Source organism: Danio rerio, chromosome 4, assembly GCF_052040795.2.
Source record: "Danio rerio strain M-AB ecotype USA chromosome 4, GRCz13ab, whole genome shotgun sequence".
Lineage (NCBI taxonomy): Eukaryota > Metazoa > Chordata > Actinopteri > Cypriniformes > Danionidae > Danio > Danio rerio.
The window spans coordinates 4,337,603-4,360,873 of NC_141024.2; the positions used below are offsets into that span (position 1 = coordinate 4,337,603).

The window sequence follows — 23,271 nt, forward strand, 5'->3', positions numbered from 1 at the left end:
AATGGCATCAAATGAAATTTGTTCTAAATATGGCAGATCAGTTTTATTTATTTAGTTATTATGTAAACTGTAACATATGGGTCAAAAACAAGCAAAAATAACATATAAATTTTACTGCTATTATATAAATATTATAAATTCTATTTTCAATTATAATATATTATTATCAAAATAATAATAATAAATAAATAAAGCTTTTGTTTATGTGTTTGCATATTATGCATATTTATTTTGTTATATCTAATACTATATATATATATATATATATATATATATATATATATATATATATATATATATATATATATATATATATATATATATTTTATTTAGTATTTATTGAGTACACTGTGTATACATTATGCAAATACAGACTTTTATTTTTTGGATGTTATTAATTGCAATTAACCATTTTTTACAGCGCTAAAATTCACGTTTTCCATTGATACGTTAATTACAAGTATTTATTGTATGACTGTTCAATGCATATGTGCAATATGCACACATATATGTAGACAGCAAATGTTAATTGCGCGATTTAATACTGCAGCTTGTGTCCAGTCATATTTGCGCAATATAAGCAGTTTCACATTTCCACTGTGACATTAGGTTATATTTGAACTCGCATAAGCCCGTGTTACAGTCATGACTGATCGGATTATGATTCTGTTGACATGCGTAATTACGCATGGTAATGAATGTACTACGCACGGGCGGGGCGGGGTCGCCTCCAGCTGCGGTGGTCCAAGGCGCTGATGCTGATGGATCCGGCTTGACAGAACAAGGTTATCCGCCAGGAGAGAGTCCGTCCATTTTCTTCAGCATTAGCAGCAGCAGATCCCCGCCCGCCCGCTCGCGCCACGGAGCGCGTCCCCGGGACTCCACGCACGGCAGAGGCGCAGGACGAGCACAGGTTGCCGCGCCCAACATAACGCGGGATGCGACCGACTCCTGCAGCTGGCTGGGATGCAGTGCGCTTCAGAAGCACAAACGCAACTAGCGCTTGTATGTAATGTCGCGTGGATGTGAAAATAAGGCACTTTGCTAGAGACGAGGAACGCAAAGAGAGAATCTAGCCGAGGAGGGTTTGCATCCGTGTGGATGTGTAACAGGAAAAGTCGTCTGCATGGATTTAATTAGCTCCCACTGATCGTTCACGTGCGAACTTTTCCCCTCCGACAATGTGAAAGAATATCCCGCATTCGAGTGTTATAGAGTGCACACGGACCCGTTGAAGATGCAGATGCTGCTTTTGAGGACGATCTTTTTCGTTGCGGGATGCCCACATGTTTTGCTGCGCGGGGGAAACCGTAACGCACACACCAAAGAGACGGCCAACGTTACTCTTAGGAGCCTTCACGATGCAAAAGCCAGCGCCACACACCCTGCGAGGCATCAAGCCGCGGGTACACCTGCCTTCGACACTATCAGACAGACTTCAGGAGACAACAGCAACTTGTCTTCGCATCTCTGGCTGCTTCTGGAGAGCAAACAGTATGGATACAGACATCTGCTGTCCAACAGAACACACGCGGTCACGGTGAGTGGCTCGAACCCACAGAAGCGCTTGCGGCGGCATAAAAGGAAAAAGTTGAATGGTGAGATGCCCGCTGCCATGGGAACAGTAGAGGGACACAATAACTCTAAGCCGTATTCAATGAGCAAGCGAGAGAGAAACCACAGACGCAAAAGAGGCACAAAGGAGCACCACAAGAAAACCTTCAAGAGCTCGAAAAGGGGCCCGAATAAAAGCGCTCCCCCGCTGACACCAGTCGAAACTTATTATAACGCCCTGACATCCTCCTTAACCATGTGGGAACCGCTTCCCAAACCCCAAGCTCTCACCTCCACCGACTTCCCATTCGATCTCACTGAATTCCACACCAAACCCTTAGACGACCCGTGGGACGCCACACCAATGACCCCTCCGTATGCTGAGGATGAGGAGAGCATCTTCTTCCCCAATCCTTTCTACCCGGTCACAAGCGAAACATACGGGGCGTATGCAATCACCATCATCTCCGTGCTTATTTTTGCGGTGGGAATAACCGGGAACATAGCAATAATGTGTGTTGTGTGCCATAACTACTACATGAGGAGTATCTCCAATGCTCTTCTGGCCAACCTCGCCATCTGGGACTTTGCACTGCTCTTGTTTTGCCTGCCCCTCGTGGTGTTTCACCAACTCACAAAGACTTGGCTGCTGGGCCAGTTCACCTGTAAAGTCGTACCATATATCGAGGTAAAGGAATCCATATTCACTCATATCAGGGTTTAATGTTTGTGTTGCAAGCATCAATACTTTGTAAACATCTTAAAGCATATAAAAGTTATCTTGTGGGATGCATAGAGTTTAATAAACATAAAATATTATTAAATATATTATTAACTATTTATTGTTTATAATTTCTACATATAAAATTCTATGCATTTGAATTCAGTTTTGACATAGACTAATGCATACAATAAATCCGGTAGGAAACAGGTGGCATGTCTGCACTCTTAAAATAAATAAATAATACTATTTACATAATGCATTTATTCAAATAGCTTAAAGTCAGCATGACAGATCAGTCCACTTATAGACTTATAAAGGCCTAAATACAAGATATATCTATTCATGTTGTGTACAATTGCACAACATAAATTAAAAACGCATCACAAATGGATAAGAAACAGGAAAATAGAGGCTTCTAACATTATACCACAGCATTCTTCAAAATATCTTCTTTTCTAGTTCTACTATTTCATGCACTAATGCATTCAGGAGAATTTGCGTTTCTTGCACTGAAGGGTGAGGTATCGAAACCATGGCATGGTGGGTAATTCTGTCTCTTTTGGAGAGACGTCAGTGCTCGCTGCATGCAAAAAAACATCCACCCTGCCCTCAGGACACCTGCACTGGCAGTCTGCTCTGACCTCTGTCCCACTGCCGTCACATACTGTACGGTGCAACCAGAACCGTTCACTTGACATGAAATCTGCAGGCACCCCGCTGCCATCCACCACACCCAGTTTCAGCAGAGCTCACTTTACAACCAAACACTGCGCCGCTTTAGTTTCAAAGAGTAATCGTGGATGGAAATCTTGTCCTGTTGCATCTCACACAAACACATATGCAGATCACATTTCATGACAAAAACTGAAAAAGTTATGCTTTGAGGATTTGTTTTTCTTTTTTTGTTGCTGTTGCATTGCCTTGCAGCATTATTTTCATGACTATTAGACACTCACCACAAAAACGTTCATAATTATAATGTTATGCATTTGCAAAAACCAAACATCACTCTCCTTTAGTGTCCCCCACCCTCCAAAACAAAAAACAACAAAAAAATAAATAAATCAACAGGAATGCATTAGGAAAAATGCCTGAACCTGATTGAATTGTATTTTTCTGAATTGTTTTCATGAAAATTAGGGATTGACTACAGACATTTACATTATTACAATGTTATTAATTTGCAACAATCAAACATCGCCATTATATGGTACAGATATATCCAGATTACATTTCCCTCAGAAAATCAACAAGACAAGATGTGTTTGCATTTAGAAATATGCATAAAGCCTGCTTTAATTGTATTTAATTAAATGTTTTTTTTTTGCTTTATTGCATTGCTTTGCAACATTATTTGCATGACAATTAGGCATTGACCATACAAATTTGAATATTACAATGTTATGCATTTGCAACAACGAAACATCACCCTTCTTGTGTGTCCGAATATATCCAGATCACATTTCCCCCAAATATCAACAAGAGATGAAGCATATGCATTAAGAAAAATGCCTAAAAGCCTGATTTAATTGTGTTTTTCTGTATTACAGTGCTTTGTAGCATTATTTTCACGACAATTAGGGATTAACTACAGACATTTTTTTAAATTATCACAACGTTATGCATTTGCAACAACTAAACTGTCCAAATATATCCAGATCACCCCTAAAAAAATAATAATAATAAAATAAAAATAAATTATTGATAAGATAAGATAAATACCTGAAGCCTGATTTTATTTCATTACATTTCAACATTATTTTGCATTGTATGCGTTCACAACAAGTAAACACCACCCTTCTTTGGTGTCCAAATATATCCAGATCACATTTCCCTCCCAAAAAGATTAAAAAAAATCAACAAGAAATGATGCATATTCATTAAGAAAAATGCCTGAAACCTAATTCAATTGTGTTTATATATATATATATATATATATATATATATATATATATATATATATATATATATATATATATATATATATATATATATATTTATATATATATATATATATATATATACCTTGCCTTGTGACTTTATTTTCATGACGATTAGGGATTGTCCACAAAATGTTTATTATTACAATGTTATGCTTTTGCATCAACCAAACACCACCCTTTTTTAGTGCCCAAATATAACCAGATCACATTTCCCCCAAATATCAACAAGTGATGATGCATATGCATTAGGAAATGCCTAAACCGGATTTAATTATATTTTGCTTTATTTCATTGCTTTGCAACTTTATTTTCATGACAATTAAAGATTGACTGCAAAAAATGTCATTCTTACAATGTTATGCATTTGCAACAACCAAACCTCACCCTTCTTTAGTGTCCAAAAATATCCAGATGACCCCCTGCCACAAAAAATCAACAAGAGATGATGCAAATGCATTAAGAAAAATACCTGAAACCTGATTTAATTGTGTTTTTCTGTATTGCATTGCTTTGTAACATTATTTTCATGACAATTAGGGATTAACTACAGACATTTTTTTTAATTATTACAACGTTATGCATTTGCAACAACTAAACATCACCCTTCTTTAGTGTCCAAAAATATCCAGATGACCCCCTGCCACAAAAAATCAATAAGAGATGATGCAAATGCATTAAGAAAAATACCTGAAACCTGATTTAATTGTGTTTTTCTGTATTACAGTGCTTTGTAACATTATTTTCATGACAATTAGGGATTAACTACAGACATTTTTTTTAATTATTACAACGTTATGCATTTGCAACAACTAAACATCACCCTTCTTTAGTGTCCAAATATGACCAGATCACATTTCCCTTCATTAAAAATCAACAAGTGATGATGCATATGCATTAAGAAAAATGCCTGAAACCTGATTTAATTATATTTTGCTTAATTTCATTGCTTTGCAACTTTATTTTCATAATAATTAGGGATTGACTGCAAAAAATGTCATTCTTACAATGTTATGCATTTGCAACAACCAAACCTCACCCTTCTTTACTGTCCAAAAACATCCAGATCACCCCCCTGCCACAAAAAAATCAACAAGAGATGATGCAAATGCATTAAGAAAAATGCCTGAAACCTGATTTAATTGTGTTTTTCTGTATTGCATTGCTTTGCAACATTATTTTCATGACAATCAGGCCTTGACTACAGAAATTTTCACTATTATAATGTTATGCATTTGCAACAACCAAACATCACCCTTATTTAGTGTCTAAATATATCCAGATCACATTTCTCCTAAAAAAAAATCTACAATAAATAATGCATATGCATTAGGAAAGATGCCTGAAGCCTGATTTAATTGTATTGTTCCTTTATTGCATTGCATTGCAACATTGTTGCCATGACTATTAACTACTGACCCTCTCGAAATTAGCATTTTTGTAATGTGTAATTGTAATTATTTATTCTTTTTGATTCTTATGACAGTGTTTGTTACTGCAACATGGTCATTTGCACACTAATGCAATTATTTAAATGAAACCAGTGTTTAAGGATTTGATTGAAATACTGTAAAACAATTCTAAAAAAACAACCATGATAAACGAGTACATCACAATTTCCATTTAATTTCACATTAGTGTAGTTAGATTACAGTAGAAGTGATTAATTGTCTTGAAAACAATATCGTAATGCCAAACATCTCGTGCTGGATTCAGATCACACACTGTTTTTTTTTAGTTTAGCCGTGTCGGGTTGTGATTTTTAACTCAAGGCAAGAATCATGTCATTGCTTTCCTGACCAATCACTGCTTGTTCTCTTTAATGAGTGATGTCATTGTGATGAATGCAGGGCTATGGCTGTTTCATTGTGCTTGAAAGTGGAAAAGCTTCTGTTGATGCAAATTACAGATGGGACATAACCTAAATGAAAAATTCAATGAAAGCACTTCAGTTGCATTGTTGTGAAGCATCCCAGATGTTGCTCCAGACTGCTATTCATGACTGATGCATGCTGGCAAAAATGCTGAAAGTAAAAGCTCTGACTGGCAGATTTAAACTCTTGATATCTGGCAACCACAAATATGAATCTCGCAGAAGCTTGATTTTTTTTAAATACATTTTAGCTTTTTTTCAATCTTCTCTATCTCTATTCTATCGTTTTTTTACTCATTCACTGTAGTATATCTACAGTAGTCAACATTTGAAGGGGATGTTGAAATGTAACTGATGCATGCTTGCAAAAATGCTGAAAGTAAAAAAAAAAAAAGCTCTGATTGGCAGATTTTAACTCTTGATATCTGGCAACCACAGCTAAGGAATCTTGTAGAAGCTTGATTTTTGTTTAAGATTTTAGTTTTTTTGGTTTTAAATACATTTTAGCTTTTTTTTTTTAATCTATTCTATTTCTATTTTTATCTCATTTACTGTAGTATATGTAGAGTAGGTAACACTTGAAGTGGATGTTAAAGTGTCATGGATGCATGCTTGAGAGTAAAAGCTCTGATTGGCAGATATAAACTTTTGATATCTGGCAACCACAAGTATGAATCTAATTGAAGCTTGATCTTTGTTTAAGTTTTGAATTTTTTTATTATTATTTTTAAATACATTTTAGCTTTTTTATCTCCTTTTTCATTCTTTTTTAATCTCATTTACTGTAGTATATCTAGAGTAATCAACATTTGAAGTGGATGTTAAAGTGTCACTGATGCATGCTTGCAAAAATACTGAAAGTAAAAGCTCTGACTGGCAGATTTAAACTTCTGATATCTGGCAACCACGTGTGTGGTATTTCATAGAATCTTTAGTTTTGTTTGATATTTGAGATTTTTTTTTTTACTGTAGTATATCTACATTTGAAGTGGATGTTGAAGTGTCACGGATGCATGCTTGAGAGTAAAAGCTCTCATTGGCAGACTTAAACTTTTGATATCTGGCAACCACAAGCATGGAATTTTGTTTAAGATTTGAGTTTTGCATTTTTAAATACATTTGAGCTTTTTTTTATCTCCTCTTTTTTCATTATTTTTAAATCTCATTTACTGTAGTGTATCCACAGCAGTTAACATTTAAAGTGCATGTTAAAGTGTCACTGATGCATGCTTGCAAAAATACTGAAAGTAAAAGCTCTGACTGGCATTTTCAAACTCTTAATATCTGGCAACCACAGCTATGGAATCTTGCTTGGTTTTTGTTTAAGATTTTAGTTTTTGCTGAGTCCCTGTTTCTAGATTTTCTGGATGAGACTTAACAAGTGTGCCTTTTCAGACTGCTCGTCCCTGAATCACTGGTGTACTTGACTAAGATTAAGCAAGTTTTACATGCAGCATACGGCGTGCTATCAGTGTCGCAGTTTACTCTCTAAACTTCTTTAATATTTCGGACTTGTTGACTGCTTCTGTTAATTTACTGGACATGTCATTACTTCTGACTTTGTGCTGCAAATCATTTCTTCAACACTTCAATTTCTCCGCCGGTGTTTGCTTCCTCCAGCACTGATGGGTTCTGGGTTGTGTTGTTCTTTTTTCATCGCGTTACATTGTAGGCGAATTAAAAGAAAACTACAAAAATGGCGGTGCAATTTTTTGTCGTCTTCCTACACTATTAGCTGATTCCCGCTCCCATCTGCTCCCGTTAATATTTAATCCTGTACCACCCCATTCACATGATTAAAAGCAAAGACAAATGTAGTCTAGACTCTGAATTTGTGAAAATATGTGGCATTTCTGAAAAAAAATGTGCAAATTTTGTGGAGTTTGCTTGATTTTGTGATAGATTATTCATTTTCTTGTCGACTTAGTCCCTTTATTACACCGGGATCGCCACAGCGGAATGAACCGCTAACTTATGCTGCAAATTTTTACACAGCAGCTGCAACCCATCTCTGGGAAACATCCACACATACACTACGGACAATTTAGGCTACCCAATTCAAAGTCTTTGGACTGTGGGGGAAACCGGAGCACCCGGAGGACACAGGGAAAACTCCACACAGAAACGCCAACTGAGCCGAGGTTCGAACCAGCGACCTTCTTGCTGTGAGGCGACAACACGACCTACTGCGCCACTGCTTCGCCGCGATAGAGGGATCGCTAAATCCTGAAGGGACTGATTAATGGAGTGTTTGTAGGAAAGTGTCTGGTGCATATAGAGAGGAAGAGGATAGAGCGTGTTTTTCACAGGTGGTTTGTCAAACCCACTCACCCATGTAAAGCACACTCAGCATTGCCGATAATTTCCCAGGAACATGTTTATTAGAAAGCGTCTGGTGCATCTAGAGAGGAAGAGGAAGGAGTGTGTTTTCCACAGGTGGTTTGTCAAACCCACTCACCTGTGTAAATCACACTCAGCATTGCCGATAATTTCCCAGGAACATGTTTATTAGAAAGCGTCTGGTGCATCTAGAGAGGAAGAGGATAGAGCGTGTTTTCCACAGGTGGTTTGTCAAACCCACTCACCCATGTAAAGCACACTCAGCATTGCCGATAATTTCCCAGGAACATGTTTATTAGAAAGCGTCTGGTGCATCTAGAGAGGAAGAGGAAGGAGCGTGTTTTCCACAGGTGGTTTGTCAAACCCACTCACCCATGTAAATCACACTCAGCATTGCCGATAATTTCCCAGGAAAATGTTTATTAGAAAGCGTCTGGTGCATCTAGAGAGGAAAAACTGTGATCCTTTCTCTGTTCAAACGTACAGGAGCTGTACTTGTGCATACAAAAAAGAAAGCTTGAAAGGCTGAGATTCACCCACCCGTTTGCCCTGCAGAACTAGATTGCGTAGGTTGCTTTTGTGAACATGGAGGATGCTTTTTTCTTATTTATTTTTGGAGTTTGGGATTGAGAGCAGGGTGAATGCGGTGACAGCGGAGATGTCCAGGAGGCTCAGCGTGACAACAGTGAAGCTGAATGAAGACAAGCCACTGCGCACGTGAGCTTTCGGCCTTGTTTGCGTGTGCAGTTATGAATGCTGATAGGCAGTGCCTGCATTTAGGCTAAGTGGTGAGTAAAGTCAGTCTTGAGGGCAAATTGTGAGCGAGTGCTCCGCTGGGAGAAAACGCCTCCAGCTCCATTACTCAAAGCCTCATGTAGCTTAAAAATTCATGCATGCACACTTAAGAATATAACACTGCTGCATGGTGGTTCATGCGAGCTGGAAGTTTGCATCCTTCCTGTCTTACAACTGCTTTTGTTCGAACTTGCTGCTCAGGGGTGGAGATATATGTTGTGGAGTTCAATGGAGCCAGTTGGTCTTGTTTGATCATTGAGTTTGTTTTATTAGAGGTCTGACATTTCTTTCTGCTGTAGGTCAGTTAATCTGAGAGCGGCATGTCGGTGCAGTGTTTTAACTTGACTTGTGTTTTGACTGGCCTTTGGCTTTTGGAGATTACGTCAGTCACAACATGAAGATTTGCAGGAGGGATTTGTTTTATGTGAGCAAAGTGGCTGCAGAGGCGTATTTGACAGATTTGACTTTTGGCTTATAGACCATTTTGAGGGATGTAAACAATAATAATGGTCCTCATGTATTTCCTGTAATAAATGTTTAATTTCCATAGCTTTTAGGAATCCAGAAAGGTTTGAATTTTGCTAAATAACATTATGGTGGCCATTTTAACATTAAGATATGATTAAATTGCCTTTCATTACAGTTATGAAACAGTTTGGCAGTAAGCAGGAAATCTTCATGGGCCAGTGACACCACCACATTGAAGTGGTCTATAGCAATTTAATAAATAAAAATACTTTAGCCACTGCATAGCGGCATCCTCAGTAGGGCTGGGCCAATATATCATATTGAATCACGATAAAATTTGTCAATACCAATAAGCTCTGGACTTTGATATAAGAGCCAATCGCACAGAAATGTACAACAATGGGAATCTACTGAAAATGTATCTGCTAATTATATTATGCCATTCAATGGACCCTCTAATTTTTCTGGCTTCATTGTTGGGATACTTTTTAAATCTGGAAGCATTAACAGCTTGTATCGAAATATATATCTTTATCGTTCAGTATGGAAATTTACTTTACTTAAAAAAGTGAGTAAACCCATTGTAATTTGGATTCATTTTTATAATCATCAACATTTACTTAATGTCAAGGCTACAGGTTTATTCACTTTTTTAAGTACCGTCAACTTATAGTTTTAAAAGCAAAAGGTTTAATCATTATTTTAAGCAATTCAACTAATAATTTTTTACAGTGTAGTAAAGCAAACCATTAATTGTTTGCTTGTTTATATATTTATTTATTGAAGTATCATTTAATATATTGTGTTTATTTGTTTATTTAAATTGTATTTTAATTTGAGGCCAAATTGTGAGCTCCAGTAGGAGAAAATGCCTCCAACTCCATTACTCAAAGCCTATTTTTATGTTCATTCTCCAAATCAAATGTAGTGAGGGTTTTATTTAATATATTTTTTGTTCTGTTTTCATTTTCCAAATCTCGTCTAAGAAGAGACACAAATATTATTTATTTTGTTTTATTTTGTTTTCACTCTCCAAACCAGTTTTCACAATAATAGTCTCTGCTGTTTATTTTATTATTTTTATTTTATTTTATTTTATTTTATTTTATTTTATTTTATTTTATTTTATTTTTTATTTTATTTTATTTTATTTTATTTATTTATTTTTATTTTATTTTATTTTGAAAAAGAACTGCCCCAGTGACCGCTTTTATAGCATTTTCGAGAGACTGAAATATTGCTGTTGTTTTTTGTTTTTAGTTTTATTGTTACAGATTTCATTAGCTTTCCAGTCTATTAGTAACCCACTTCATGCCTTGATGCAGTCTCATTTGTAGTCATGTAGACATAGTCTATAGACTTAGGCTGCATCTGAAATTGTCTACTACTCAGTAGGTACTGCATTTGAATTTAAACGTACGACTCGGCCATTAGAAAACTACGTTCTATACAGTAGAACGTACTCCATTTTGACATCATCACATATCCGCATCGGTTGCTACGCTTCTCTCCCACTTTAAATTCTCTTACCATGCATCATGGAATAGTATAGCGTCTATTCGATGTGTATTTTAGAATAGTAGGTTATCCAGGTATTTCTTGCATGTCGTTTTTTCGAATTCTATGAATACTACTCAGTTCGCATGCTGTTTTTAGCGTACTATACAGTGTGGAAGTATGTGATTTCGGATGCAGCGATAGTCTTCGTTATGCTTGCTTTGTTTACTGCTGGTTGCTAGGTTACCAATACTACAGTCAGCCACTCTAACAACTTGATGGAAGTGCATCTTTTTAGTGAATCAATTCACTTCACATTAGGATACAAACCGGTCTACTGTCTTCATTAATCATCCTAAATATTAAGTTCTACACCTTCCTTTTTAATATGTTATATAGCCTACAACTTTTCACAAATATGTTAAATCTTGTGACAAAATTGGGTTTATGTATTTGCTTTATACTGTAAAAAATCTTATGAGAAATAAGGCATGGCAACATTTTTGTTGCTGTTGTTTACCTTAAAGAGATAGTTCACCCAAAAAAAGAAAAATTCTGTCTGTATTAACCTTTGCTTGTTTCATACCGGTTTGCATTTTGAGAGAGTGAAATATTGCTGTTGTTTTATTTTTATTTTTCTATTGTTACAGATTCCGTTAGCTTTCCAGTCTATTAGTAACCCACTTCATGTTTGTGTTTTTAATCCAGGCTATTGACGGCCTTACTAATGCTCTGAATTTATGATGCAGAATATGTATTTGTTTCATTCTGTGGTCATCATATATTACAGTATTAGTGTAATCACTTTCGTCTCTGCCTCGGTGGCGTCTCATTTGTCAGTATGTAAGAATTATTGCCCTTGCTTCTGGCGGCAACCCAAAAAATGGCCTCCAATCCGAAAGCCTCAGTTAAACCAGATTAATAACCAGCACCTCCATGGTTCTAGAGAGCTTCTTAATCAGAGAATTAATGAGCCGTAAGTAAAGACCATCACAGACAACGCCATCAGCACCTGCTGCTCGAAAACCTGTAGGCTAGAAGACGCCTGTGAATGTGAGGGTTTGTTCGCGGTCGGGACTGTTAGCTTGAGCATGAGGTGCGCAGAGAGACCTCAGATTTGATTACTGTGAGAGGAAAGGAGAATATGAGCTTTAAACCACATGACCGCCATTCGTGAATCACAGAGATAGTGCTCTTCACTTATTAAGGATTATCTGACTAGCTGGCCGTCCATCTTTCTGTGTTAAATTTGAAGTATGAGAAAGGAGAAAATGTTCATGTTTGCATTACAATTCAGTTTAATTGAAAATAAAAAAAAACTTAAATTTGCATGTTTGTAAATGTTGGCATGAGGTGGTTTTGGACTTGTACGAAAATGGGTTTGTGTGAATAATAGGAGAATGAAACACAATTGCTGAATTAACTTTGACCTAGTGAACTTTACATCCATAGCTGTGTCTCATTTCAGAGGCTGCATCCTCCAAAGCAATGGTTCTCAATTGGTTTGGCCATGGGACCCACATTTTTACACGGTTACCCAAATTTTAAGGAACTATAATATAATTTTAGCAATTATAATTTATTTGTATTTATTTGTTATCATACACAAGTAGTGAAAATTTACTAAATTCACTTGTCAAACAGTACGTCGCGCGCATTTCAAAATAAAAGTCCAATATAAGCAAAATAAGTTAAAAATTAAACTTTTGATGTTTTTTTGACCACCCACTAAAAATGTTCCCACGACCCACTTTTGGGTCATGACCCACCAGTTGCGAAACATTGCTCCAAAGGATGCAGACTTCAAAGGTGAGTCCTTCGAAGTCCACACAGGCTGAACCAAGCGTTTTAAAATGAGACATGAGTCATACTCTTTTTGTTTTTCTGTTTTTTTAACATGTGTTAAGAACTCCAAGTAAAACAAACTCAATTCATACATTTAAGTTTTCTCATACATTAAGAGTTTTACTGTCGTTATTAGCGCTATGAATCTTGGGGCATTCAAGGCTGCGAAGGATCGACCAGTTGTGTCCTTAAATACCTGGGAAATGAAAGACGCATTTTGAGGCTTCATTTGAAGGAGCCTTCGAATTTTTCTAAAATGAGCCTTTGTCGTGCCCACCATCCTTCGGAGGATGATGCTTGCTTTGTTCAGGTTTGGTTGCTAGGTTACCAATTCTACAGACAGCCACTCTAACAACTCGATGGAAAGGTACAGTCTAGATCGGAAACAAAGTCGGCCGGAAGTGGGATATGCACATCAATATAGCAGCATCTTTATGACACTGTATAACAATAATTCATTTTTTTACAGTACTGTGATGGTTGGGGTGGGGGTAGGCATTAATAAAATACAATTTATTGGATAATTTAATAGCATAAATAATACTCAGCTACTGCTTTTATGTTACTGTGATGGTTGGGTTTAGGGTTGAGGGCAGACGTTAATAAAATACAATAAATGGGAAATTTTATAAATAATTCTCGTTAATTTCCGGCCGCAGCTGTATCTGATCTTGCAACAACCTAATTCACATTATTTTTTTGGTTTGTTTAGTGCAAACTTTGTAAAGGTTTGTGGTCCCACTTTATATTAAGTGTCCTTAACTACTATGTACTTACATAAAAAAATAAATACAATGTACTTACTGTGTTCATAAAGTATTTGAGAACACTTGTGGTGCTCTTGAGTTGGGATAGAGGTTGGGTTATGGACAGGTTTGGTTGTATGGGTAGGTTTAGGGTGGGTTAAGGTGTAAGGGATGGCCAACAGTGTATTTACAAATGTTATTACAGAAGTTAATTACAGATGTAATTACATATAGGTATTTAATCAAGCACAAGTACACAGTAAATACGTGTATTTACACAATAAGTACATTGTAACAAACTGTTAGTTCCTGTGTAAGTACATATTAGTTAAGGACACTTAATATGAAGTGGGACCAAAAAAAAAGGGTAACCCTAGTCCTAGTCTAAAATAAGTAAGTCTGAGCTGTTTCAACTGAAATAAAATTGCACTGATTGATTTTTAAATATATTAGTGCCTTTGTTTTGTCTCAAGATGCACACCAGTAATGTCTTTTTTCTAAGCATGTTTATAAAAATTTCTTAAATGTCCTAATTGAACTATGGCTTAATCCTGGCTATAGTCTAATCCCTGTCTGTGAAACCGGGCCGTAGAGTGACATGGGGGGAAAAAAAGTTTCCCTAAAATCTGAACAAAAGTGCCACATTTGAATGTCCAGATGCATCCATAAGACAGAACTCTAGTATAATGAGTGTTCATCGGGACATAGTGTGTACAAGTAACCAGTAGTTTGCTATCAGGAAGCGTAATTTTTTTCTGACATGCTGTTAAGAAATTGCTCTTCCTACGAGCCCACGCGGAAAACCAAGATCATTCAGAGTGTCTAATGGGGCGGGATGGATTCATTTCACACCTATGGAAGTAATGCAGCGCCATTACTGCGTCTTAATGGACACAATGGTCCGTAATGGATTCTGAACAGTGTGCTTTTTTTGTCAAAATGATGAAGGATTTAACCAGTCTGCTTTCGGCGATGTGAAAGACGGGCTGGTTTTTGGTTTAGCGAGTGCACAACATCACGAGCGTCGTTCAGCTAATTGTCTCCTCCTTGATGCTGATGAGCCTGATTGCTCTGTAATTATGATAATGAAGACAAACACTTAGTTGCCTCTTTCATTTGGGTTCGTATCATCCGCTGGGACGCAGCTGCTAAAATGTGGCCAAGAATCTCTACAGTTGTCTTCAACTCATTGTGCTGCTTCTTTTGTTTCGCCTGTGTAAATACTCTATCGCAGTGGTTCTCAAACTTTGGTACGTGTACCACTAGTGGTACGCAGGCTTCCTTCTAGTGGTACGTGGATATTTCAAATGTGTCATACGTATACGCTCCATATATTTCACAATTTATCAAAAATGCTTTATATATGAATATGACATATAATAATATTTATTATTTGACATATAGCCTATATTTCTGAGGTCCAGGCAACATTTCCAGGTGTTCATGAATTACCTACTATATGCTAATACTTTAGATTTAAGTATAGCACTTTTCTTTTTACTTTTTATCAACATTAACCTACCATTTTTAAATTTTAAAAGCACATTTTAATTTTAAATGTTGACATTTTTAGTTTGTTTGTTTGTTTTTTACATATAAGCGTTAACGTTCAGACTATTTATAATGTTTAAAATGGCTGACAATAATAAATATTCTTAATAATAGGAATTAATCTGCCACGTTTTAGAACTGTGCAGAGCTGTAGCTGCTTTACTGGGCTTACTACGCCACTGTATTTCAATACTGCTCATTATGGTGGTACTTGGAGAGACAATTTTTTTCTGAGGTGGTACTTGATGAAAAAAGTTTGAGAATCACTGCTCTATCGTATCGGCCAATTTATTGTGGCAGAATGTCTCATTTCGCAATAGGAAAGGGTGAGTTGGGAGAGTTTTGGGCCCCTGTTCTGAATTAATAGCTTGGCCTGCAGGAGGCCGACTCGTCTGTCTTAATAACGCAGCAGATGAAGTCTGTGAATGAAAAAGCTATTTGTTTTTCGTTTAACAAAACTGCTGCTATGTGTCGAGCGGTTATGAGCGCAGTGTTTACAGCTGTAGGACTGGGTTCAGCTGGATGCCAAGCAGTTTGTTTATGCCACTGGCCTTAAACCATTTACACTAGACGACTACTGTCATATGACGCCGTTCCTAAAGGTATCACTGACAGGCTGTCACCATAGCAACATTTCAAAGGCTGAAACCAATAGTGAAATTTGATAAGCGTTAATGTATATAATAAAATGAACTGCTTTTAGGGCGACACGCAGTGGTTAGCACTGTTGCCTCATTGCAAGAAAGTCGCTGGTTTGAGTCCTGGCTGTGTCAGTTGGCAAACCTGTCTGGAGTTTGCATGTTCTCCCCGTGTTAGCGTAGGTTCCCTCCGGGTGCTTCAGTTTCCCCCACAGTCCAAACACATGCGCTACAGGTGAACTGAATAAACTAAATTGGCAGTAGTGTATGTGTGTGAATATGTGTGTATGGATGTTTCCCAGTACTGGGCTGCAGCTGGAAGGGCATCCACTTTGTAAAACATATGCAAGATAAGTTGGCGGTTCATTCTGCTGTGGCGACCCCTGATGAATAAAGGTACTAAGCCGAAGGAAAATGAATGAATTAATGAATAAAATGACACATTTTATGAATTTACACAATCAAAAATACAGTCAAAACATAATCAAAAGTACATTTTAAATAATATAAAACATAAATTGTAACTAATTTATAATTTAATCGAAACATTCTATATGTATATTAATTTATTTGCATAAGTGTTTCATAACTTTTCATTCGTTTTTATGTAATTGCCTGAAATGTTGTTTACATAAATTATATTATTATTTTGTTACTAATATTTGTATTTCTGATTTATCTTTGTTATGAAGAATATTTAAGGAATTTAAATATATAAAGTAACAAAAACAGTTATTAAGCAAAAAATTGTGACGGCGTTTTTATTGCAATTATTGTTTTTTTTTAGGATCAGTATAATAGTGAAAAAACAGCTTTTCAGTGGTGGAAAGAGTACTGAAAATCATACTTAAGTAAAAGTACCATAAGTTGGCCAAAAATCTAGTGCAAGTAGAGTAAAAGTATCTGTTGTAAATATCACTCTAAGTATGAGTAAAAAGTAGACCTTTCAAAAGTACTCGAGAGTAGTGAGTAGTGAGTATTACACTGTAGAAAGCTGATACATTTACATGTCATTTGTGGATGTGTGCAAACGTAACATTCTGTAGTGCATCAAATTTTTGCCCAGCAGGCACACAATGTCATAAGATGTTAATATTAGGTTAGATTTAGGTTGTGACGTCAGGTGGCCAAAATTCAATGGCTAGCCAGCGTCTAAAGACAACATTATTTTGATGTCCAATAACGACATCAAATTACATTGATTTTAGGTTGTGTTGGAAAGTGACTAAAATCCAACGTTAAGCCAACATCCTAAACTAATGCCATATTGACATCAAATACTGACATTTATTCAACAGGTGTGGCCACCAGAATCCAACATCTGATAGACGTCATAGTGAAACCATCCATACAACTTCAAGCTGTAGGCTTGAGGCCAGGAAAAGACAGGGGAGGCGAAGAGACAGAGCAGAGTTTTACACCTATTTTGTATCTTTCCTGACCATGTGACCAAAGCCCAAATGCTGAGACATTCAAACTGACCAATCAACATGTGACCACATCATAAAACCCCCAAAGTCCACACACCAGGCCCTGATCTTATCAGTATCTGCCTTTGGAGTCAGTATGGACCTTCTGGAGTCAAAAAAACAATTTTGTCATATAAACAAATTCATATGATAATTTAGCCTCTTACAGTAGTGACTGCACGATGAAGGAAAGTAGCGCAGTAAAAGTGTCAATACTGAACTAAAAATGTACTCAAAGGAAAGTAAAAGTGCACATTTATAAAACTACTTAGTAAAGTACAAGTCTTGAGAAAAACTTCTCGATTACAGTCATTTGAGTATTTGTAATTTGTTACTTTACATTGTACTTTATATTGTATTCATATGTACTTTAGGTATGAATATATAGTAATTTAATAATGAAATTTGGATTTCTTTAAAGATCAATACAGTAGTTAAGTTCCATCCTTTTTAACAATCAATCTATTTATCTTATTCCCCCCTAGGTGGCGTCTCTCGGCGTGACCATGTGTCCATATTTTATGAATTTACGCAATCAAAAATACAGTCAAAACATAATCAAAAGTACATTTTAAATATTATAAAACATAAATTGTGACTAATTTATAATTTAATTGAAACATTCTATATGTATATTAATTTATTTGCATAAGTGTTTCATAACTTTTCATTCTTTTCTATGTAATTGCCTGAAATGTTGTTTACGTAAAATATCTGTTTTTATTTAATATTATTTTATTTCTAATATTTGTATTTCTAATTTATCTTGTTATGAAGAATATTTAAAAAATTTAAATATATATAAAGTAACAAAAACAGCAAAGTTATGAAGCAAAAAATCGTGACGGCGTTTTTTACTTTTTACTTTTACAGTCATTTGAGTGTTTGTAGTTTGCTACTTTACATTGTACTTTATATTGTATTCATATATACTTTAGGTATGAATATATAGTAGTTTAATAATGAAATTTGGATTTTTTTTAAGATCAATACAGTAGTTGAGTTCCCTCCCTTTTAACAACCAATCTATTTATCTTATTCCCCCCTAGGTGGCATCTCTCGGCGTGACCACCTTCACCCTGTGCGCTCTCTGCATCGACCGTTTCCGAGCTGCCACCAACGTCCAGATGTACTACGAGATGATCGAGAACTGCACCTCCACCGCCGCCAAGCTGGCCGTCATCTGGATCGGTGCCTTACTCCTGGCCCTCCCCGAGCTCCTAATCCGACAGCTGGTCTCTGAAAACGGCGACAATACGGTGGACGACCCCACATCCGAACGCTGCCTAATCCGCATCTCCACCTCACTCCCGGACACCCTCTACGTGTTGGGTTTGACCTATGAAGGTGCTCGATTGTGGTGGTGTTTCGGCTGCTATTTCTGCCTGCCCACGCTCTTCACTATCGGGAGCTCGGTGGCGACAGCTAGACGCATCCGACGTGCAGAACGTGGCTGCGCAAGAGGCAACAAGAAGCAGATCCGACTGGAAAGCCAGATGAACTGCACTGTAGTTGCACTGGCGATCGTTTACGGTGCTTGTGTGGTGCCTGAAAATGTGTGCAACATGGTTTCGGCGTATATGGCGGCTGGAGTCCCGCAGAGCACAATGGCGCTGTTGCATCTGCTCAGTCAGTTGCTGCTGTTTCTGCGAGCGGCTGTGACGCCGGTGCTGCTGCTCTGCCTCTGCAGACCCTTCGGCCGGGCTTTTCTGGAGTGCTGCTGCTGCTGCTGTGCTGATGCATGCGGGATCGCGGCTCATTCTTCTGCCACGGCTAGCGACGATAATGAGCACGAATGCACGACTGAACTGGAGCTGTCGCCGTTCAGCACTATCCGCAGAGAGATGTCCAACTACACCGCGACTGGATCGCACTGCTGAGCCCACAACTGTACTGCGACAAGCACACGCTTCTGTCTGACCCGTGTACATACAGTCACCACAAACCCATGTGTTGAAAAAAGAAAGAAAGAAACCAACAGTAATGTAGACTGACTTTTTTTTTGTTTGTTTTTGTATAATTGTTCTTAATATATATATGAATATATATACTGAACTAGCGACTGCTTTACTTTTGCAGTTTTCTTTTATTATTATTGTTTTTTTGCACTGCCAAACACTTTAGCTTTCTCTTCACTTGGTTTTCACACTCTTATTACATCGTGTCTATGCTGGAAGCCATTAGCATTGGATCGTGATTTGTTTCGATTGAATTCATTTAGTTAACATGCAGCAATGTTATCTCTGACTGGAGTGCAATCTAACCAAACACCAATCGCAAATTTGAGGTAAAGTTCAATAAAATACACTAAATACTGTATAAATACTGTAAAAATATGGTATCTCTTGCCGAAAACTGCATGAGTTTCATGTGAAACATGTTTGAAATGCATTTGGAACAGACTGAAATTGTGGTTTTGAAACGTTTTCATGTTGTTTTTTGCAAGTTTCCCAGTGATGGGTTGCAGCTGAAAGGGCATCCGCTGCATTAAAACATATGCTGGACAAGCTGGCAGTTCATTTCGCTGTGGTGACCCCAGATTAATAAAGGGACAAAGCCAAAAAAGAAAATGAATGAATGACAGATTTATGGGAATAAAATGTTCCATTACTATATGTTTCAGGTCTGTTCCAGATGTATTTCACGTGATTTTAACGTGATTTCCTTTGAGGAAAGTTAAACATTATTTTTGTTTGGGCTTAAAGATACTGTAATATAAAATATATAATAATATACTTTGATAAACATTGGCGAAGCAGTGGCGCAGTAGGTAGTGCTGTCGCCTCACAGCAAGAAGGTCGCTGGGTCGTACCTCGGCTCAGTTGGCGTTTCTGTGTGGAGTTTGCATGTTCTCCGTGCGTTCGCGTGGGTTTCCACCTGGTGCTCCGGTTTCTCCGTCAGTCCAACGACATGATGCAGGTAAATTGGGTAGGCTAAATTGTCCGTAGTGTATGAGTGTATGAGGGTGACAGGCCCAGATGATAGGTTCGCCGGAATGTGTAAAAAAGTCGTTATCATATGGACAAGTCTAAATGGAGGACTTGTTCCAAAGAGCCGACCCTGCAACTAAACGGGACTAAGGCCAAAGAAGAAGAAGAAGAAGATACTTTAATAAACATTTATAAAGATTTATTTTCAAATCCAGCTAACATTAAGAATGGTTCATGTTGACCTGAGTAATAATTCAGTCAATGTTATAGACTTTATAAAGCTGAAACCAAGTTTTTCATGCAAAAAATAGCATGAATTAAAATATAACTTTATAAAAGTTCTGTTCACTTTATAATATTTTTTGCATAAATGTATAAATATGTTTGTTTCCCAAGTTTCCGTTAATCTTGAATATTTAGCTGAGATATAGCTATTTAAAAATCTGGAACTTGAGTGTTAAAAAATTGAAGATTAGCTTTAAAGTTGTCTAAGTGAAGTGCTTAGCAGTGCACATCATCAATCAAAAAATAGATTTTGATATTTTTGCTACAGAAAATTTACAAAATAACATGGAACATGAGCTTTACTAGAGGATTTATGGAATAAAAAAATCAACAGTTTTGAGTAAACTACCTGACAAAAGTCTTGTCATTGATCCCAGTTGTAAGAGCAACAAATAATAACTTGACTACTAGTTGATCAGTTGGAAAAGTGGCAGAAGGTGGATTTTTCAGATGAATCATCTGTTGATCTGCATCCCAATCATCACAAATACTGCAGAAGACCTACTGGAACCCACATGGACCCCAGATTCTCACAGAAATCAGTCAAGTTTGGTGAAGAAAAAATCATGGTTTGGGGTTACATTCAGAATGGGGGCGTGTGAAAGATCTGCAGAGTGGATGGCAACATCAACAGCCTGAGGTATCAGGACATTTGTGCTGCCCATTACATTACAGACCACAGCAGAGGGCAAATTCTCCAGCAGGATAGCGCTCCTTCTCATACTTCAGCCTCCACATCAAAATTCCTGAAAGCAAAGAAGGTCAAGGTGCTCCAGGATTGGCCAGCCTAGTCACATGATATGAACATTATTGAGCATGTCTGGGGTAATATGAAGGAGAAGGCATTGAAGATGAATCCAAAGAATCTCTGTCCTGCAGGAACGCATTCTTTGCCATTCCAGATGACTTTATTAATACGTGGTTTGAGTCATTGCGGAGATGTAGGGATGCAGTCCTCCAAGCTCATGATGGAGTCAGACACAATATTCATTCTGTTTCCACTGCAGCATGACTTTATATTCTATACTGGACATTATTTCTGTTAAGTGACAAGACTTTTGTCTAAGCAAAGTCAGATCTTACTGTCCTAATTAGATAATTATGAATCAAGGCGTAATCATATTTTATTTTTGTTAAAATAAGCGTAATCTAGAGGCCTTTGCCTTTCATATAAGCCACTTCTGATACCAAATGATCAACTAAAAGTCAAGTTATTATTTGGAGTTACTAAAACTTGGGTAGTTGACAAGACTTTTGTCAGGTTAAAATCCATTATTTTTCCAAGCAATTTCAAGGATATCCACATAAGTGCTGAAAATGAAGAAGAGCTGAACTGAACTCATATCTCCAGTGTGAACCAAACACTATCTAGTTTTCCTCATGTCGATGGCGTCCAGTGTAGACACGGTGTTCCTGTCGCACGGTGTGTTTCTGCATTTACTGAAAGTAACATTTCTCTAATGTTTGTAAATGGCTGTGTGTTGCGTGCCGTGACCTTTCTCTTGATGAAGGTGATTCTTGTGAATCGTTCTTGAAGTCTGTAGAGCAGATGTGTGGGTAACTCACCCGTCCACACCTGTATGTGTCTTAAACCTCCCACACAGTGCTCGTTCTAGTTAACGCTTTCTAAACGTTTTTATATAACCACAACCAAACGTCTCTTTAATAAACAGAACACGTTTGCCGGAAGAACGGCAAACCGCTATATGAAAACGCCTGCGTGCATTTCTTTTGTAGTGTGTGCTAATTCTGGCTTTTGTGTGTTCTCGGAGATAACTCGGAGTGTTTTGCTCGACAAAGATATGTTTTTTTTTAAACAGTCACACTCTTTTCCTCTTGCATTATTCAAGGCCAGCAGCACGCATCCGTCCCCGCGTCTGTCTGAGGAATTGTTTATCCACATAAAAGCATTAGCTGTCAGGCTGCACATTGAACAGGCCCCGATGAGATCTTACTCTGCTCCCACGAGCTGGAGAAGGTGCTCTTTTATACTTCACATGTATTTTGAGGAGTCAGAAAATGGAGCAATCTGCTATTTTTGGTCCTCTTTGAGGGAAGATGTTGACAGACAGGAACACTCTTTACATATGAAAATCTTTTAGTGCCACGGGTTGATTTGTTGCAGAGTAATCAGACTTTGTGAAAACTGTCACCTACTCATGTTTTATCTCAATCGTGCATGTGGAGAAATGATACGGGAACGCTTTGAATGGTGAAACTCACAAAATCATATCTGAATATGCGACAGTTGGCTCTAAAACCAAGATTACTTCATATAAAAATGAGGACAAAAAAGACTGTAATTACATGAACATTAAGCACATTTGCCTCAACTTTCTCCTAACTTTAAAGGGCGCCTATGGTGAAAAATCTACTTTTCAAGCTGTTGGGACAGACGTGTGTGTAGGTATAGTGTATAGACCGTCATATTGGGGTGATATAAACACACCCAGTCCTTTTTTTTTCTATTTAACAACATAAAAACGGTAGACCAATTGGAGCGGTTTTCAGAGCGACCGCAACTTTGCGTAGGAGTGGGTCCCTCCGCCCACCAATAATGATTGACAGGCGCATCACCATATCCTCAGTTTGTTGTTTCACGTCTGCCATTTTCAG

The 23,271-nt window shown here is 37.3% G+C and overlaps 2 protein-coding genes and 1 long non-coding RNA gene across 8 annotated transcripts in view; all 3 read left to right on the forward strand.

Moving 5' to 3' along the window:
* LOC147844603 (uncharacterized) overlaps positions 1 to 23,271 on the forward strand; it is a 240,158-nt gene that overhangs the window by 148,961 nt on the left and 67,926 nt on the right. The window lies entirely within an intron of this gene.
* Positions 775 to 22,368, forward strand: gpr37b (G protein-coupled receptor 37b). Of its 2 annotated transcripts, XR_015942098.1 has the most exons (3): positions 775 to 2,242; positions 18,490 to 20,988; positions 21,906 to 22,368. XR_015942098.1 is itself a non-coding variant. In NM_001144049.1 (2 exon segments), coding segments are annotated over 2 exon segments (1,836 nt in total). In that variant the 5' UTR covers positions 1,191 to 1,237.
* On the forward strand, positions 4,965 to 6,953 carry LOC147844604 (uncharacterized). Its single transcript, XR_015482479.2, has 3 exons — positions 4,965 to 5,098; positions 5,316 to 6,408; positions 6,889 to 6,953. It is a non-coding gene; the product is annotated as an uncharacterized LOC147844604 (long non-coding RNA).